Source organism: Gymnoscopelus microlampas, assembly GCF_963454915.1.
Source record: "Gymnoscopelus microlampas genome assembly, chromosome: 24".
In the NCBI taxonomy this organism is placed as follows: Eukaryota; Metazoa; Chordata; class Actinopteri; order Myctophiformes; family Myctophidae; genus Gymnoscopelus; species Gymnoscopelus microlampas.
In genome coordinates, this window is record NC_139961.1 from 8,422,511 (window position 1) to 8,444,275 (window position 21,765).

At 38.3% G+C, this 21,765-nt stretch overlaps 1 protein-coding gene across 1 annotated transcript in view; it reads right to left on the bottom strand.

Moving 5' to 3' along the window:
• LOC311040713 (protein NLRC3-like) overlaps window positions 1-21,765 on the bottom strand; it is a 46,027-nt gene that overhangs the window by 15,532 nt on the left and 8,730 nt on the right. Inside the window, exons 2-6 of the mRNA XM_084051054.1 lie at window positions 19,966-20,081; window positions 4,995-5,063; window positions 3,767-3,812; window positions 3,323-3,571; window positions 814-849 (exon numbers count right to left, since the gene is read on the bottom strand). Of these exons, the coding sequence (XP_083907180.1) occupies window positions 814-849; window positions 3,323-3,571; window positions 3,767-3,812; window positions 4,995-5,051 (388 nt within the window). The 5' untranslated portion in view covers window positions 5,052-5,063; window positions 19,966-20,081. The remainder of the gene's footprint in view (window positions 1-813; window positions 850-3,322; window positions 3,572-3,766; window positions 3,813-4,994; window positions 5,064-19,965; window positions 20,082-21,765) is intronic.

Genomic DNA, 21,765 nt, shown 5'->3' on the forward strand with positions numbered 1-21,765 from the left:
TAAGGCAGTACCTGTCACACTTGGAAATAAGCATACAGATTATGTATGTGTTTAGTTTCTACATTATCCAGTTTTGTGTTAAAACTTGTATAAAGTTAATATAACTTATTTAATCATATATTGTTTTTTGTTAAAACTTGTGTAAACTCAATATAACTTATAGCCCACAATTACATTGCGTGTATGTGATGAATTTAACTACATTGTTCAAAGGCTACAAATGGCCGATATACAACCTCACAATAAAATGAACGAATGAATGAATGAATAAATTGAATGAACAAACGAATAAAGAATAAATAATAAATAATAATAAATAAATACAATTGAGATTGAGGGACTTGGATTGTAATGGTAAAAATGTTCCTTTGGGGGTATAAGGTCTGTACTGCCAGACTTTGCTCAATAAATTCTATCACATCGGATCAAGTCTGCATCCATCGCTTCTTTTCATCAGAATGCTTTGAAACTTAAGAGGTTTTGTCTTAGGCCTTCTAAGACAAAGTGTTGGTGTAAGATCCAGACTATTTTCAGTTCACAGTCAGAAATGCTACCATTTAGACACTAGATGACCAGAGTCCCTCGGGGGGGGTCTACACTTGTTCACACCCTCCCCCTTTCCTTCTAAATCATCTTTGCTGTAAATAGCCAATGAACAAGCTTACAAGGCACAACATATAGACAACTGAATGTTTGCCTATGATATGCCCAGAACAGGGTTCATGTGGGTAATCCTCAACATCATGTTAAAGCTGTGACTTTCATACTGCTCTCTAGAAAGTTGGCAGTTAAATCAAATGTTTCATAACTCACCACTGTTAGCCGAGTCTTCTGATGGAAGTACAGCTCCTGCATAAGAAGAGGAGTAATGAAGTGAGTTGACATAATATTAATTTAATGGGATTCTTGTCATTATCTAGGGAGGAAGACATTCATATCTTGCCAATAGAACTATCACATGTTCCTGGTAACCAATACACAATTGGGAAAATAAATATTGAATGTGTCAACCTTTTCCCCCAGTAAATCCATATATAATAATGATGTTGAATGGCACAGGGATTAAAAGTATTGAAAATGCTAATTTAAATTAATTTTTGATTTTTTTTTTAATGGCGCTTCTTGTATGAAAAATCTAATAATCGACACAGAATTTTGGCCTATTCCTCTACACAGATTGGGCCTCATTCACAAAGCTGTTCTTAATGTCCTACTATATTTGAGTGTATGTATAGTTTGGTGTATATTTTCTAATTTACAGTAAGTCTGATGTGTGATTCAGGAAAGGGAGTGTAGAACCTTGATTTGTGCGGATCACAGGTCTATCTCATGATGAATCCCAGGCAACAAGCACGTTCGGGAAATTAATTATTTCCGTCAGCCAGTTGCATGTCAGGCTTTATATTTGCCTTTATATTAATCTCACTCATAAGGACACATGCTGACATCAATGAACATGTTGATCAACACTTCAACAGTAACACAGCGACAGATGTGCTATGTCCCTTTTATCTTAGTATCTTTTGTATTTGAACGCTGCATTAGTTAATTAAATTGTGCACACACACTCCCAGGAGGCCAAGGAAGAATGAATGTTACATGTGCTCTTGAGTTAATACCAATGTCTGGTAGAAGTTTAATGTAAATAGCATCATTGGAAAAATATTTACTGGGGGAAAAGGTTGATGCTTTCAATACTTACTTAGTGCCACTACCTTGGTTTGTGGAGCTGAAAATAAGGCGAATATGGCTGGAAGTTAGCCTGGTAAACAGGGAGGTTTACCAGGCTAGCTGGAAGTGACATGTTACTTGAAAATGACGTGAGCTCTATTCATTTATTTGAGAACAGAAGCTCCAAATAAGGGCAACAATTTTGCAACCAGATCAGATTTTCATTAAGTTGAGGTCATAATACTGTAAACATGATGTGTTTTGTGGTTTTTCTGTGTTTTGATATTTTGAACATGATTTCCTTGACTATGACATCATAGAATGAATGTCAGTTCTTTCTGGACCACAATGGAAACAAGCCCCCAGGACTTTTTGTGTTATCCTTTTAGCCTTAACTGTACCCTGTGCTGTTTACCTTTATGACTAATACAATTTCAATAATAAATCAATCAATCAATCTGAACTACAATGTTGGACTACAGCCCCTGTTTCTGGTAGTTCCAGTCAGACCTTCCCCTGCAGTCAATCACCTTGATAAGACTGTCAAATACTCGCCAGACTGTACCAAGTTTTCAGGGAAGAGAGAGGGGTGTGACGGAAGTTTTTTGTTGTTGTTAGTTTGCCTTTTGTTTTGTTTTGAATAGATTTAGTTCCTCATGCATTTGTTTTAACCTGTATTAGGCTAGGTAGCCTAAATAATCATTTGTATCGTGTGTGCAATATCAATGATGTTAGATGGTGTTTACATATCGTCATAAGTTATTGTGGGAGTGTCACAGTGCCCTTCACTGTGGAGGTGCTATAGACAAGGTAACTGACACCTTAGAGCAGGTTTAACAAGGTGATTGACATCAGCTGGAGGGGCTAGTCTGACTGGAGCTACAGGAAACAGGGGCTGTAGTAGTCATTCTGTACGATGTCACAATCGAGGAAATCATGTTAAAAATACCTAAACACAGAAAAAACACAAAACACACTCCAACATCATGTTTATTATGTCCTTGACTTAAAAACGTTGGATTTGGTCGAACAATCGGTTGCCCTAAAGTTGCTCTTTAATAAGGAATTGATTTCTGTGAGCTTTTCTTTAGTTTTTCCTTTCTTGACAAGGCATTGTATTTCATTGTTTTCATATGAAAACGTACAGTATATATAACGTATAACTGATGTTGTTGATGCCAAGTGTGTCTAGTAATGTACCTGATAATAGCTGAAGATGGCCATTTAGGCCAAAACGTGTCCACTCTATGGGACTGCTGCTAAGAATAATATTGAGGTATTTGGGGCGGTGTAGCCGCCCCCTATAAGTGAGTTTTGGACACCGACCAAATATTTGTATACCCCCTAACCCTTCCATTGTTAATGCAAATCGATACTTTTTCAAAGTCAGCCAATCACATTACAGCTAGTGTCATCACCACTAACTGTAATGTGATTGGCTGACTTTGCAAATTCAGGACTGTGATTGGCTAGCGAAACACATGACACATGTGAAGCCCTATGAATAGCAGTATGGACTTTAAAAAAAGTCAGTTATCCTTTTTTTAAAGTGAGTCATGTTGTGATGACCACACACCGCCCACTTAACACTGGGTGTGATTTTTGTATAAAAAACTAAAAACAATAGTAATTTAGTTCCATCTGTTCTTACCAAGGGTCTCCAACAGGTGAGGCTCGTGTTGTTCAAGGGCACTGTAAAACGCTGTTCTAGTATTGGTTCCCCCTGGATCTAGCCTGGCTGTGTACAGTTCCCTCATTTGGTCCATGCTTGTCTTCTCAGCTTTAATCCTGGCATAGAGCTCAGCAGGGACAATGGCTCTGTCTACTAAACTGTCTACAATAGGCATGACCATGGAAACCTTTTGAATCAACACTTTCCTGTTCTGGATCACAAAACGTGCTGTTTGCAAGAGAAAAAGACAGTTGAGTTAAATACATCACAGGTAATTATGTCATATCAATGAAACATAAAGCTATCTGCATTGCTACATCCCCACATGCTTAGCAGTGTAACAACTGGTATATTTATATTGGTATATCTACAGTATATGTATATATGTTGGAATAAGATATTGATGTAGACGAAAAAGCTCACCTTTTTCTGCATCCTTTTGTTTTGAAGTCGAGCTGTCAACAGCATCCTGTTGAACACAGTCATGTTATTTCAATGGTATCATGCCTGAGGCACTATTAAACTACATTATGTCTTATATGGTATTGGCTGCATTAATGGTTTTACACCTAAAACTACCCACCTGGTATGTTTTGATGATATATTTTATATAGAATAAAACACCTTAACTCATCCACTGCCTCTGACGTAAAAAACGTAATTTTTTCCAATTACCAAATCTGCCACTGACGTAAAAAACGTAATTTTGATTAATCATTTTTTAAAACAAGATCTCACCGTCCTTCATCTCTCGAAGGGAAGCATTTCATTGTAGCACACCCGGATACGGAAATACGTCATATCAAAGATTTTCGCTCCCGCCCACTTCCTGTTTATGTTCCGCTTTCAAACGCCATTATCTCGGCTTTGCATTTCTCCGTCGAGGAACACTGTTTCGCGTCGCTGTTTTGAAACTGCTACTGCTGCAAAATGGAATGTCGCCGATTGAAAATTTCTTCTCTGGGCCACTCACACAACTACCCTGTGTGTCTACAAACAGTTGAACACGCGATCATAAGGGATTTAGCGAGGTCTGTGGCGAGGTGAAAAAAGAAAGTGAGTTTTCCGTTCTGATGGCCATGCATGGTGTTTAACGCTGGGCTGGAGGAGAAGGGCTCCGCCTCGACCGTAATGTTTGTTGTCTGAGCGCCGTGCACGACTCGCCTGTGTGTTTAGAAACGACTGGACTTGTGATCATAATGAAAAAAAAAAATTGTGAATTTTTAAACAATTTTATAAAAAACACTAAATCGCTGGCAGTGGGCAAACACAGCCAGAAATAAGTCTGGCAGGGAATGAGTTAAAATATATTTTTTTAGAAATAGTTCATCTTTTACTCAAGGGGGACAACGCCCGTCGCAAGTTGATGATGTTATTTATCCATGTGTGGTCCAGCCCTTTGGAATGTATGGAATGTGTGTGATAACTAAAAAACAACTTAATACTTCCTATGGTTAACATGAGCATCACAAATTATAATTATAATTAAATACCTTTTTATTAACATATGTATTTGATGCATTCCAAAGGGCTGGACCACACATTACAAATTACATATTACTGTATATGGAAAACACGGCCAGTAAACCTACAGTCATGATGTGTGTGGTCATCTGAAAGCTGTCTGAGGACAAAGGTTGAAGCTGTTTACCTGCTCTGAGGAACCTTTAGTTGTTTTACAATCACCATCATCCACTCTGGACTCCATCTATTTACACTGCTGTTGAAAGAGGTGTCGATTAAATTATTGAAGAAAGTCATCAGAATGATGACTTTGTGTGAAAGTGTGAAAGGGCTGATAGGACAGCTAGCTGACCAATCAGTGCAAGATAAAATACCAAAGAGACAACATGCTGGCCAAGGTGGTTACTATAAAACATAAAACTGCAAATCCCCATGTTCAGCAGTCTGTTGTCTTAATGATAAACTGCTGATTAAATAAACCATTGCATGCATGTCAGCACACCTGAAAGCTACTATTCTGTTCAATTCATTAATTAATGGCCAAACCAAAACAGCTTTTTCAACACGCCCGTCTATTGTTATTTCTTTGTGAGATATTACAGGCTAGTGTTCTCTCACACACACACACACACACACACACACACACACACACACACACACACACACACACACACACACACACACACACACACACACACACACACACACACACACACACACACACACACACACACACACACACACACACACACACACAAACGCACGTCTGTTATATATATGGTCACTGTCGGGTGGAAACCTTTTATGTCCAATACTGTTCAGTCACACCACTTTAACCATATATAGGGAGAATGGGGTAAGCCATGTTTCACTTCAGTTATCATTGACGTAAGGCAACATGAGATAGAAGTACAATCTAAACATTTACCCTTATTTCAGGATGTGAAATCATGTGTAAGCATCTGTGACAAGGGGCCATTAAAATATGACTTCTTTTTAAAAAAAAAGATGCGGTCCTGTGGCTCAAATTGCCCCAGGTTAGGGGTAAGTTGATCCAAGTCAAAGGTTTTTTTCAAGTTTAAACTTAAAGAAATGATGTAGTCACTTATCAAACATACATTTCCCTTTTGCTAATTGTCTTAATGGTGATTTAAACAAAAGAGAAGATTTGTGTTAAAAAACTTTCAACATCTTTCAAATATGTTCAAAAACAGCAGATCTACAAGATCACAGTGCGACGCAAAGTGATGCGCTGTGAGCTTATAGATCAGCTTAATGTGATCTAATGACCTTATTTATCCGCAGATCCCCATCTGAAATAACATAAATCTTGTCTTGTAGGGGAGGGAGGGGGGTTACTGGCACAAAACATTCTCAGATGTGGGGACCGGACCGTGGCCAAATACATATCATGTTGGGGGTCCTTGGCACAAAATAGTCTGAGAACTACTGATTTAAAAGGTATTTGTTGTAGAATGGGCCTCAGGTCTTAATGGGCTAAATGAGTGTAAAACCTCACAGCACACCAGAGTGACATGCTAGTTTTAACGCACGCACACACACACACACACACACACACACACACACACACACACACACACACACACACACACACACACACACACACACACACACACACACACACACACACACACACACACACACACACACACACACACACACACACACACACACACACACACACACACACCACATTCTGTAGCTGGTTGAGTCATGTCACCACTCTCCCTCTCTCCCCCCAGAGGAGAGAATTCTTATCATTCAACCCATCTATGGTTCAGATGATGAATGCCTCCAAGATGCTCCCACATGTACTGAAAGCAGCCAGAAAGTCCACAAAGTAATACTACTAACAAACTGTTTTCATGTCAAGGACTCCCAAATTAAGATGCATTTATCCGCAGAGCCCCATCTGAAAATATGTTGTGCCCTTTTGCCGGTCAAAATAACAGTTTGTCAGGTATAATGACTGTTATATGAAAGCTAATTAATTTAGGTCTAAAAATACATTTCATACATGTTGGTGATTTGCTAATGTGAACAATTATAATTAAGTATTATTTTAGCCAATTTGACTGTGGGGCATAATGAACCAAATGCTCTGGGTTAAATTGAGCCATTTATCCAAATACGAATCACTGCATGTTTTATTATTTATTTCCTACTCAAAGTATGCTGAATGACCTTTAATTTGGATGAATGACAGTTCTTTACAAACTGTCACCAAAACGCAGGACTTTATTTTGGTGATGACATACTGGAGGCACACATGGTTCTATAATCCATTGGAACTTTTTCTGTCATCCTTATAGCAGAGTTTATTTGACTGTACTGCTGTACTGTTAAAAAAACATGTTATTAACGGATTCAATCAATCAATCAATCAATCAATCAATCAATGGTTCATAACAGGTCACATTCAGTGCCACACATTAAATGATCAGTAGACTATTCTCAAACTTTTTTGTACCAAGGACCCCCAAATGAATATTTATATGGTCACGGACCCCCATAAGGAAATTGTTTTGTGCCAGGAACCAGTTAAAACACTTTCAAAATCTCTCAAAAATGTTCAAAAATAGCAGATGTACAAGCTCCTAGATCTGAGCTTATAGCCAGCCCTGAAATCTAAAATGACAGATGCTTTCCTGGTTTTCATGGGTGTTAAGGTGGCTTCAGTATCATTTGACCAAAACATTTGAAAATGTTGATAATATAGACCAGAAATACATTTTAGATTTTAGAGATGGCTATTAAAAAAAACATCAGATCTACAAGCTCACAGATCTTGTACATCTGCTATTTTTGTGTTCGAAAAACGTTAAATCATTTTGATTTTTTAAACATAAATCTTCTCTTGTGGGGCGGGGGGGGTCGCTGGCACAATATATTCTCAGATGGGGGGTCCGTGGCCAAATACAAATTATGTTGGGGGTCCTTGGCACAAAATAGTCTGAGAACTACTGATTTAGAAAGCATTTGTTGTAGAATGGGCCTCAGGTCTTAATGGGTTAAATGCGTGTATTCTGACTTGAGTGTAAAACCTCACAGCACACCAGAGTGACATGCTAGTTGACACACACACACACACACACACACACACACACACACACACACACACACACACACACACACACACACACACACACACACACACACACACACACAGACAGAGTTGTACTTATGGACGACCCACATTCTCTAGCTGGTTGAGGCATGTCACCACTGGTGGTTCAGAGAAATCAGATGTCTGCCTGGGACCCAAACTAGTGAAAATATCAGATCTACAAGCTCACAAGGTGTCGCTTTGCACCGCGTTGCGAGCTTGCAGATCTGCTATTTTAAGTTGCTTGATTCAGTATTTAGATATTATTTTTTATCAGACACGCCCCCTTCCTATAAAACCCATTGTAACTTCAAACTCCATTTTTAACATTTTAGATTCATCAAAAACACCCGTTCTTGGTTCTGGTGACTCACCCTGCCCTCCTAATACGTGAGGGGCCCGTGTTTTTTGATACATTTTTTCTTTTATTATTTTATTTTATTGTATTGTATTTAATGTTTATCTCTTTCCAAAATTATTAAAAATAAATGAAAAAAGTAATTGAAAAAACACGGCCTCCTCACGTATTAGAAGGACAATGTCAGTCACTAGAACCAAGGACGAGTGTTTCTGATGAATCTAACATGATTAGAATGGAGTTTGAAGTTATAATGGGTTTGTATAGGAGGGGGGGGGGGGGTGTCTGATAAAATGAATATCAAATATCTAAATACTTAATCAAGCAACTTCAAAACTGTCAGGGTTGCTCCCAAAAGCTTGGGTAGGCGATAAAATGACAATTTAAAAAAAAGTGAAAGACTGCTTTAATACATTGTACTTGTGGAATTCAAAATCAGGTGTTTACAAAAAGAATTAAAAGAAACAAAAATCCTAGAGAGAATTAGTTTTAGTCTTTGTCAATATCCAACATTGTTCTTACAAAATATTGTTAAAAAAAGCTGATATACAAACCCACTACGACGCATTGTGAGTTTGTATGGCTATTTTCAAAACATTTCTGAGCTTTCTGAATCACTGAATCGCCCCTGACAAGCGATACAAAACTAAAAAGAACACTACAACTAATAAACTAAAATAAATGGTAAAGAAAGTCCATAAATGAGATACAGTACTTTAGGTTGTATCAGCCAAAGGCATTTTAACATGGTGAGGAGAAAGTTGTTGAAATAACCCTGTCACACCAACAGGCCCCTGGACCCATGACTGACTGACACCCAGAGACAGTAGCAACCATCACTGTGACTTCCACTCTGGACTTTACTAATGACATGGACAGGAACAGCAGGGAGCACAGAAGCACCAATAATACACAATACAATCATACAAACATCAGTGAGAGGGAAAGGACATGTAAAATGACTGTTTTACATGACTAATGCAAATTATTGCACTTTTCAAAAGCAAAGCTCACTTTAAAACAAAGTGTTGGCTGAGGCAATTACAACAGCTCACACACTTTGAACAAGGAATAGACACATTCATATGTCATGTGTAAATTCAGGTAATTGGTACAGTATTTAGGGGGGGGGGGGTCAGGTACATGCTAGCAAAGCGAGTAAACAGATAATATTCTCTGTGGTGGCCACTGAGAGAACGTCCAGTGCCTTATAGCCTTGAGCTGTTCTGTGAATGTCTCCACTGAATGTCTGACTATAAATTAGTGTTCATCATTTGTTAACAGCTCAGGCACGTCTGTTATATATATGGTCACTGTCGGGTGGAAACCTTTTATGTCCAATACTGTTCAGTTACACCACTTTAACCATATATAGGGAGAACGGGCTAAGCCATGTTTCACTGAAGTTGTCCTTGAGGTAAGGCAACATGAGATAGAAGTACAATCTAAACATCTACCCTTATTTCAGGATGTGAAATCATGTGTAAGCATCTATGACAAGGGACCATTAAAATATGACTTCTTAAAAAAACTAAAAAGTGGTCCTGTGGCTCAAATTGCCCCAGGTTAGGGGTAAGTTGTTCTAAGTCAAGGGTTTTTTCAAGTTTAAACTTAAAGAAATGATGTAGTCACTTATCAAACATACATTTCACCCGTTGGCTAATCTTCTTAATGGTGATTTAAACAATACAAAACCAACCAAATAAGGTTTGTTATTCTGAACCTTTTAATATTTGCAATTGGGAAAACTGGGAAAACTTCTCTTAATCCATGAAGACCTGAGGCTGATTCTACAAATGTCTTCTAAAATCAGTGGTTCTCAAAAGAAAATGTTCAAATATAGCAGATGTACAAGCTTGTAGATCTGAGCTTGTAGATCTGCTATTTTTTGAATAGCCAGCCCTAAAATCTAAAATGACCCTGATGCTTTCCCGGTTTTAATGGGTGTTAAGAGTATTATTTGACAAAAACAGTTGGCTATTAAAAAAAAAGCAGATCTACAAGCTCACAGATCTGCAAGCTTGTACATCTGCTATGTTTCAAAGCTGATCTAGAAGCTCACAATGCATCACAATGCAACGTGTTAATATAACCTACTTTGTCTTACAATGTCACACAAAAACAACAAAAGTAGCCGATCTACAAGCTCAAAGTGTCTCTCTGCTGAGACTGTGACACATTATAGTTATGTTTTAAACCTGCACCTGAACCCACTTTGGGGTGGATGTACTGAACACACCAGTTCACCTTTGTCTCTATGTCTCAGTACCACTGAAGACTGACCACTAGATGCTCTGTGCTCATCACCAGTGGCCAAGCAAAGAGGAACCTTATTATGTTGTTTGACTCAAGGACAAGCTGCAAAAAGCTGAAGTCATTGTTCCTCACATTTCAACAGAGCCTCTTTAGAAATCAAATGAGGAGGAAACATTGACACTTTCACCTTCTTCACACACAAACACACGGTTTCCATTCTTTGCACTCGTGATGAGGGAATTGCATTACTTAAAAAGTATAAATGTAGATTATATAGAATTTCCATCTCCATGTCTGATGTAAACACAGTTTGTGGTTGACTGGAGACAGTTCTGAACCCTTTGTGTGGACATCATTTTTAACACATTACAGTAGTTTTATATAATATATACTCTGCATCACTTAACATAGTTATGAGAGTAGAACATTAGAAATGGTTTGTTACATAATGTGTTCTATAATGCATGGCCAGTATCCAGTCTATTCTGACATTTTGGTGCAACTTATGAACATAGTGTGTTATAATGGATGGTGGTGGTTAATGAGCAGAGAAGGAACAATGTGTTGGTGAGAGTCCTGAGCCCCGGCCCTCCAACCCTCAGTGTAACCACCTTAACTCTATACATCGCCTATTTGAAAATAGCCAATCTACGAGCTCACAACGTGTCACAATGTGATGCGTTGTGAGCTTGTAGATCTGCTATTTTCACTATATTTGATACAGGGCTTAAGGGTATTGACACACCAAACTTTGTGTCTGCCTATGAGGCCGTCTTTTTGCAATGGTTTTCAATGGGAACGGAGCGCTTTGTTGACATTGAGCGGCTTTCCATGAGAAAGCGCTCCGTTCCCATTGAAAACCATTGCAAAAAAACGGCCACATAGGCAGACACAAAGTTTGGTGTGTCCGTACTCTAAGTGGTTAATTTATAATGTACTTTTTCCCTTCCTAAAAAATGCAGGGGAGTCAAAAGAACAATATTTGTCTCTGAAAAGTTTAGGCAGAAACATTGACACTTTCTTCACACACTTGTTTTTAGTGACATTAAGCTGAAGTCAGTGAAGGTCCTCCAATTTTCATATTTCAACAATTATTTCCAACTCCATGTCTGATCTGTCTGTGAAACACAGTTTGTGGTTGACTGGAGACAGTTCTGAGCCCTTTGTGTGGACATAATTTTTTTAACATGAAGAAATTGTGCCATTGTCTTTATACTCTGCATCATATTTATGAGAGTAGAACATTAGAAATGGTTTGTTACAATGTATTTGGAGTCGTTCTATAATGCATGGCCAGTATGATTATAATAAAACTCTATTCAGACATGTTGGTACAATATGAACACACTGTGTGTTCTAATGGATGTTGGTGGGATGAGCAGAGTAGGAATACAGTATTTATTTATTCATTAATTAATGCATCTATTTATTTTTTGCTTGAGCACCTGCCCCCAACACACCAGTACACGGCACAGTAGACCAGTGGTTCTGAAAGACCCCCAGGAGTCCTTGAGGGGGTTCCAGGGGTCCCATGCCCAGCCAAATAAGTGAATAAAGCAGTACTGTATATCATTATAGCCACTTTAACACTCTATGCATCGGCTATTTAAAAATAACCGATCTACAAGCTCACAACGCATTGTGATGCGATGCGTTCTGAGCTTGTAGCTCTGCTATTTTCAACAACAACAAAAACTGTGAAATCCTTTGAATATTGTTGAAACAATCTACAGTAGCCACACAAATCTTGTATGGGATCTCTGGCACAAAATATGTTCAGATGGGGGTCCATGGCCAAATAGATATTCATTTGGGGGTCCCGGACATGAAAAGGTTTGAGTGGTTCAGAGAAATCAGATGTCTGCCCGGAACCTAAACTAGTGAAAATAGCAGATCTACAAGCTCACAAGGTGTCGCTTCGCACCGCGTTGCGAGCTTGCAGATCTGCTATTTTCTTAAACATTCGTTTTCTGATTTAGGGATATTCTTTGATATTATTGTTTTATTCTGGAAATCTTTGGAAATCTTTAGAAAATCTTTTACATTTATAATAATTAATGACAAGATTTAGGGGAAAAAAATAAAGGGATAATCACTCTAGACCCACAAAAATAGATCCGCGACCCACACATGGGTCCCGACCCACTGTTTGGGAAACAGTGCTGTAGACTGCCATGCTGGGGTCCTTTAGTTTGTATTTATTTGACTGACTGATCAGCTGCTCTTCTTTTACTACTTTATTATTTCTATATATAACTGATTTGTTGATTATCTGATTTGTTTCCAGTCAAGCCGTGTACATTCATGTGTTCTGCTCTGTACTTTGTAATTCATCCACTTTTCTCAATTTGCACAGATGGGGCTCACCGGTGTAGGACCTCAGCAATGCATGTGATAACACATTACTGACACATTAAAGGGATATTTCACTTCACTTCATTTTATCGTCGGTTTTTCAGTTGCTTCAGTCAGTATTTAGATATTAATTTTATCAGACATGCCCCCTTCCTATACAAACCCATTGTAACTTGTATTATTTTATTGTATTTTATTGTATTTAACGTTTATCTTTTTCCAAAATAATTATTAAAAATAAATGAAAAAAGTGATTGAAAAAACATGGTTTCCTCACGTATTAGAAGGACAATGTCAGTCAACAGAACCAAGGACGGTGTTTCTGATGAATCTAACATGGTTAGAATGGAGATTGAAGTTACAATTGGTTTGTATAGGAGGGGAGTGTGTCTGATAAAATGAATATCAAATATCTAAATACTGAATCAAGCAACTTAAGAACTGTCCAGGTTTTGGGTAGACGATAAAATTATCAATTTTGTTTTAAAGTGAAATATCCCTTTAATACAGTAACAATATCAACAATATCATCAAATATATCAATCAACATTAAATATATCAACCTATTAGGTAAGCTATTGTATTATCCACAGTATGTGACATATATACCATATCAAATCAGGTGTTTACAAAACTAATTAGAACAAACTAAAATCATAGAGAGAATTACTTTTAGTCTTTGTCAATATCCAACATTGTTCTTACAAAATATTGTAAAAAAAAAAGCTGATATACAAACCCACTACAAGCTCACTTGTCACATCAAGACGCATTGTAAGTTTGTATGGCTATTTTCCAAAATGTTATGAGCTTTCTGAATCACTAAATCGCCCCTGACAAGTGATACAAAACTAAACAAAACACTAAAACTAATACACTAAATAAAATGGTAAAGAAAGTTCACATGTCTTTTTTAAGCCCATTAATGAGATATAGTACTGTAGGTTGTATCAGCCAAATGCATTTTAACATGGTGAGGAGAAAGTTGTTGAAACAACCCTGTCACACCAACAGGACGCACGCACGCACGCACGCATGAGACAGACAGACAGACAGACAGACAGACAGACAGACAGACAGACAGCTGAATGTTTTACTTCCTAATATCGGTATACTGTAGTTGTATATCAAATATCAGAATGTTTGAATCTAGATCAAAGTAACACCCAGAGACAGTAGCAACCATCACTGTGACTTCCACTCTGGACTTTACTAATGACATGGACAGGAACAGCAGGGAGCACAGAAGCACCAATAATACAATACAATCATTCAATCATCAGTGAGAGGGAAAGGAAATATAAAATGACTGTTTTACATAATCTCTCAAGAACAGATTCCGACCTGCGGTGGAATCTGTCGGAGCGGTTCGTCCTAACCAGTGCGCATTGCATACAAGTGGGCGTGCCTTCAGATCAGGAAGTGGGCCGCGCTTTACCCAATCAAATGTAGTGGGCGGGATTCACGTGTCCATCCACCATGATCCACCCTCCCCCCCTCGAAACTAGCCGAAACTAATTTAACAATAGCGTCCTCGGAGCGGACAAAACCACGGAAAGATATTCACATTTTAAATTACTCTTTCATCATAGAAACAAGTGGGCTTATAACCAAAACCATCCATGTTCTCTGGGAGAAGTGGTGTTAGTGTTCCGTGTAGAAATATTGTTAGTGGGAATGAAAACATGGTCGCACCAACCGGAAGTGATGCGCTATAGGCAGACATGAAACCGGTGTTTCCCTGCGCTCTAGTCTAACATTATACTCCTGCCAGACTCCACAGAATATCAGAAAAGCAGAGGTCGCTGTTTTTCATTTTCTGTGGGGTCTGGCTACGCGAGACTAGTTTTACATGACTAATGCAAATTATTGCACTTTTCAAAAGCAAAGCTCACTTTAAAACAAAGTGTTGGCTGAGGCAATTACAACAGCTCACACACTTTGAACAAGGAATAGACACATTCATATGTCATGTGTAAATTGGTACAGTATTTGGGGGGGGGGGGGGGGGGTCAGGTACGCAAACAGCCTTCTACGACTACCAGGCTGTTGAAGGCAGAAGCCTTCACACAAACACACACACACACACACACACACACACACACACACACACACACACACACACACACACACACACACACACACACACACACACACACACACACACACACACACAGTTGTAATTACTGCCTGCCTCAATGTTATGGATGACCCACATTCTCTAGCAGCTGGTTGAGGCATGTCACCAAAAAACATCAAAACTGTTTTCATGTAATTTATCCGCAGACCCCCATCTGAAAATATGTTGTGCCCTTTTGCCGGTCAAAATAATAGTTTGTCAGGTTAGACTGTTATATGAAAGCTAATTCATTTAGGTCTAAAAATACATGTCATACATGTTGGTGATTTGCCAATGAATAAGACAATGTGAACAATTATAATTAAGTATTATTTTAGCCAATTTGACTGTGGGGCATAATGAACCAAATACTCTGGGTTAAATTGAGCCATTTATCCAAATACAAATCACTGCATGTTTTATTATTTATTTCCTACTCAAATTATGCTGAATGACCTTTAATTTGGATGAATGACAGTTCTTTACCAACTGTCACCAAAACGCAGGACTTTATTTTGGTGATGACATACTTACTGGAGGCACACATGGTTCTATAATCCATTGGAACCTTTTCTGTCATCCTTATAGCAGAGTTTATTTGACTGTACTGCTGTACTGTTAACATGTTAATAACGGATTCAATTAATCAATCAATCAGTCAGTCAATCAATCAATCAATCAATCAATCAATCAGTCAGTCAATCAAAGGTTCATAATAGGTCACATTCAGTGCCACACATTAAATGATCAGTAGACTATGCATATCACACAAGCATCTTGCATTCTGATGATCCTTGCTAATCATTGGTCACTCATACTGCCCAGGACTAGTGGTGGACAAAGTACTGAACTCTACTAGTCAACCTATAGGTACTCCTGGAGGTCCAATATTACTCCACTATCTGTTTGGGGCAGCTGTGTTGCTTACAGTGTTTTTAATCTGCTGTAGAGAAGTAAAACTTGTCTTAACCCTAACCCTAACCCATTAAAGGGATATTTCACTTTCAAAAAAACTTTGGGTCATTTTATCGTCTACTCAGGCTTTTGTCAGCCCCCCAGACAGTTTTTAAGTTGCTTGGTTCAGTATTTAGATATTTGATATTCATTTTATCAGACACACCCCCTTCCTATACAAACCCATTATAACTTCAAACTCTTTTTTTGATGTTAGATTCATCAAAAACACCCATCCTTGGTTCTGGTGACTCACCCTGCTCTCCTAATAGGTGAGGGGGCCGTGTTTTTTCGATAACTTTTTTCATTTATTTTATTTAATTTTTTTATTAAAATGTCAGAAAAAAATATAAAAAATAAATGAAAAAACGTTATCAAAAAAACACGGACCCTCGCGTATTAGGAGGGCAGGGTGAGTCACCAGAACCAAGGACGGGTGTTTTTGATGAATCTAACATGCTAAAAATGGAGTTTGAAGTTATTATGGGTTTGCATAGGAAGGGGGCGTGTCTGATAAAATGAATATCAAAAACTAAATACTGAATCAAGCAACTTAAAAACGGTCTGGGGGGCTGACAAAAGCCTGAGTAGACGATAAAATGACCCAAAGTGAAATATCCCTTTAAGACCTGAGGCTGATTCTACAAATGCCTTCTAAAATCAGTGGTTCTCAAACTTTTTCGTGCCAAGGACCCCCAAATTAATATATTTATATGGTTGCGGAACCCCATAATGAAAATGTTTTGTGCCAGGAACCAGTTAAAACACTTTCAAATTCTCTCAAAAATGTTCAAAAATAGCAGATGTACAAGCTCGTAGATCTGCTATTTTTTGAATAGCCAGCCCTAAAATCTAAAATGACACAGATGCTTTCCCAGTTTTAATGGGTGTTAAGGTGGCTTCAGTATCATTTGACAAAAACATTTGAAAATGTTGATAATATAGACCAGAAATACATTTTAGATTTTAGAGATGGCTACTAAAAAAAACATCAGATCTACAAGCTCACAGATCTGCAAGCTTGTACATCTGCTATTTTTGTGTTCGAAAAAGTTGAATCATTTTGAATTGGTCGCTGGCACAAACATTTTCAGGGGGGTCCGTGGCCAAATACATATCATGTTGGGGGTCCTTGGCACGAAATAGTCAGAGAACTACTGATTTAGAAGGCATTTGTTGTAGAATGGGCCTCAGGTCTTAATGGGTTAAATGAGTGTAAAACCTCACCGCACACCAGAGTGACATGCTAGTTGAAACACACACACACACACACACACACACACACACACACACACACACACACACACACACAGTGTGTCAACCAGCATGTCACTCTGGTGCGCTGTGAGGTTTGATGACAGTTCTTTAATACCACCAAAACACTGGACTATATTTTGGTGATGATACACATGGAAGTAAAAGTCCTGTATTCAACATTTTTACTTGAGTAAAAGTACAAAACTATTGTCAATAAAATAAACTTGAAGTAAGTACCAATAAATTAAAGTAATTGTTATTTTCAAAATGTCTCAAAGCTGATCTACAAGCTCACAATGCATCACAATGCAACGTGTTAATAACCTACTTTCAAACAGTGTCACACAAAAACAACAAAAGTAGCCGATCTACAAGCTCAAAGTGTGTCTCTGCTGTGACTGTGACACATTATAGTTATGTTTTAAATCTGCACCTGAACCCACTTTGGGGTGGATGTACTGATCACACCAGTTCACCTTTGTCTCTATGTCTCAGTACCACTGAAGACTGACCTCTAAATGCTCTGTTCTCATTCAAGTCAATGATGCCACAGTTCCTCACATTTTGATATTTCAACAGAGCCTCTTTAGAAATCAAATGAGGAAGAAACATTGACACTTTCACCTTCTTCACACACAAACATACAGATTCCATTCTTTGTGATGAGGGAATTGCATTACTCAAATATAAATATAAATGTAGATTATATCGAATTCCCATATTTTAAGAGGCATTACATCCTATAGCTTGATTTTGTAGTTTATTTTCCAGTTCAGGTTAGAAACAACAGCAGATTAAAAACATGACTGTAAGCAACAAATCTGCTTACAGTGGCTCAAAACAGGTGTTCTTCAGTGGAACAGGTATAGACAGAAGAAAAGGAACCCAGAGTTCTGCTTGTGGTGAGGCAGACTATAGGGAAAGAATACTGAGGCACTCCGTCTTCAGGTGAAAACATGTAATCATTTATTTTACAGATGATCAAGGCAACAGCTGACCGACACGTTTCGACACTTGGATTTTCAACAGGGTCTAACAATCAGGTGATTAGTCACTCTTAAGTAAAGGATGTGGGTGGCAATCAAGTGATTCTGACCAACATCATGTGCTGGTCACTAATAAACATGTGCATTATGTATTATGTATTAATTGATATGCATACGATAACATCAGCTGTGGATGCTCTGATGTGTGATGTTGGTCAGAATCAATTGATTGCCACCCACAGCCTTTACTTAAGAGTGACTAATCCCCCTGATTGTTAGACCCTGTTGAAGACCCAAGTGTCACAACGTGTCGGTCAGCTGTTGCCTTGCTCATCTGTAAAATAAGTTATTAAATGTTTTCACCTGAAGACAGAGTGCCTCAGTATTGTTTCCCTACAGTCTGCCTCACCACAAGCAGAACTTTGGCTTCCTTTGCTTCTGTGCAAGCATGATAGTCAGTATTGACACACCTACATTCTAACACATGCCATGTTTTTCCCCTGCAGTATTTTTTAAGTGGAAAACAAACTACAAAATCAGTCATGCCCCTTTAAGTATTCAAAGTATTCAACAACAACAAAAACTCTTTGAAACAATCCGGCACAAAATATGTTCAGATGGGGGTCCATGGCCAAATAGATTAATTTGGGGGTCCATGACATGAAAAGGTTTGAGAACCTCTGCTGTAGACCAGTGGTTCAGAGAAATCAGATGTCTGCCCCGGACCCAAACTAGTGAAAATAGCAGATCTACAAGCTCACAAGGTGTTGCGTTGCAAGCTTGCAGATCTGCTATTTTCTTAAACCATTTGTTTTCTGAATTAGGGATATTCTTTGATTATTGTTTTATTTTATTCATTACATTTTTTTTGAAAAATGTTTGAATTTGTTTTCAACACAAAATGTGTGACTTTTTGTGGGAATCTTTAGAAAATCTTTTAAAATTATAATAACTAATGAAAAAATGTAAGGGGAAAAAATGAAGGGATATTCACTGAGTCTAGACCCACGAAAATAGACGCGCGACCCCCAAATGGGTCCCGACCCACTGTTTGGGAAACGGTGCTGTAGACTGTCATGCTGGGGTCCTTTAAGTTACTGACACATTAAAGGGATATTTCACTTCACTTCATTTTATCGTCTCAGGTTTTTGTGATCCCCCCGGACGGTTTTTAAGTTGCTTGATTCAGTATTTAGATATTCATTTCATTAGACACGCCCCCTTCCTATAAAAACCCATTGTCATCAAACTCAATTTTTAACATGTTAGATTCATCAAAAACACCCGTCCTTGGTTCTGGTGACTCACCCTGCCCTCCTAATTACTTTTTTCATGTATTATTTTATTTTATTGTATTGTATTTAATGTTTATCTTTTTCCAAAATAATTATTACAAATAAATGAAAAAAGTAATTGAAAAAACACGGTCTCCTCACGTATTAGAAGGACAATGTCAGTCACTGGAACCAAGGACGAGTGTTTCTGATGAATCTAACATGGTTAGAATGGAGTTTGAAGTTACAATGGGTTTGTATAGGAGGGGGGGTGTCTGATAAAATGAATATCAAATATCTAAATACTGAACTCAACCTAACAACCTCAAAGTTGTTGTTTCATCAGAAGGGATGAAACCCATCACCTAAATTCTATCCTCCTTTTAAAATGGTAAAGAAAGTTCACATGTCGTTTGTAAGTCCATTAATGAGATACACCATATATTCTGTTCCAAGAACATCAAGGGCTTACCTGTTGTTGTTCTGTAGCTGTTGTCTAAGAAGTCGTGGATCAGTGCAGGTTGGCAGGTTTGAACTGGACCAAATGAAGCCTCTTTATAGACAGCCGGTGGCGTGGTGTAGTAGTAACTGTTGGTGGAGTGTAGAGAGGTTCAGGGTGTGTGAAGCAAATGATGTGGAATAATGCATTGTACTTGTGGAATTCAAAATCAGGTTTATTATAGTTAACTAAAAACTAAGAAAACAAACGAAAACTAGAATTGGAAAAACATTGAATTAACTGAAATGACAATAAAATTTGGCTTTAAATAAAATATATATACTGGAGCTGAAACTGTATTTTGTGTTTACAAAAGTAATTCAAACGAAACTAAAATCATAAGGAGATTCACTGAATCGCCCCTGACAAGCGATACAAAACTAAAAAGAACACTACAACTAATGAAAACTAAATAAATTGGAAAAGAAAGTTCACATGTCTTTTGTAAGTACTGTACATTAATGAGATACAGTACTTTAGGTTGTATCAGCCAAAAGCATTTTAACATGGTGAGGAAAAAGATGTTGAAACAACCCTGTCACATCAACAGGCCCCTGGACAGACACGCACGCAGACAGACAGGCTGAGAGACAGGCTGAGAGACAGACTGGCAGGCAGGCTGAGAGACAGACAGACAGGCAGGCTGAGAGACAGACAGACAGACGGACGGACGGACGGACGCAGGCTGAGAGACAGACACACACGCACACACACACACACACACACACACACACACACACACACACACACACACACACACACACACACACACACACACACACACACACACACACACACACACACACACACACACACACACACACACACACACACACACACCATCAGATAACATCTTCTTTGCTAACCCAAACAACATCTGTGTTGTTGTTGAGCACATCCAAATGCCTTTGGATGTGCGTGTGTTTGTGTGTGTGTGTGTGTGTGTGTGTGTGTGTGTGTGTGTGTGTGTGTGTGTGTGTGTGTGTGTGTGTGTGTGTGTGTGTGTGTGTGTGTGTGTGTGTGTGTGTGTGTGTGTGTGTGTGTGTGTGTGTGTGTGTGTGTGTGTGTGTGTGCGTGCGTGCGTGCGTGCGTGCGTGCGTGCGTGCGTGCGTGCGTGCGTGCGTGTGTGTGTGTGTTCGAATGACTACATTCATGTCAAGTATAAAAACAAACTAACTTAAAATATACATAAGAAATGACTGACACGTTTAGTACTCTCAAAATAAAAATATAACTATGCCCTCTGTGGAAGGACTCATGCTACTGCCTGGGGTGTTGACAAACCCTTTCAGTATATCAATATCTGAATGTTTTACTCCCTAATATCGGTATACGTAGTTGTTATATCAAATATTAGGGGGGGGGGGGGTCAGGTACAAGCTAGCGAAGCGAGCTGTGGTCTGTGAATGTCTCCACTGAATGTCTGACTATAAATCATGTGTAAGCATCTATGACAAGGGGGCATTAAAATATGACTTATTAAAAAATAAATAAATAAAATGTTGTCCTGTGGCTTAAATTGCCCCAGGTTAGGGGTAAGTTGTTCTAAGTCGAGGGGTTTTTCAAGTTTAAATGTTAAGAAATGATGTAGTCGCTTATCAAACATACATTTCACCCTTTTGCTAATGTTCTTAATGGTGATTTAAAAACCAACCAAATAAAGTTTGTTATTCTGAACCTTCTAATATTTGCAAATGGGAAAACTTTTCTTAACCCATTAAGACCTGAGCCTGATTTTACAAATTTCTTCTAAAATCAGTGGTTCTCAAACCT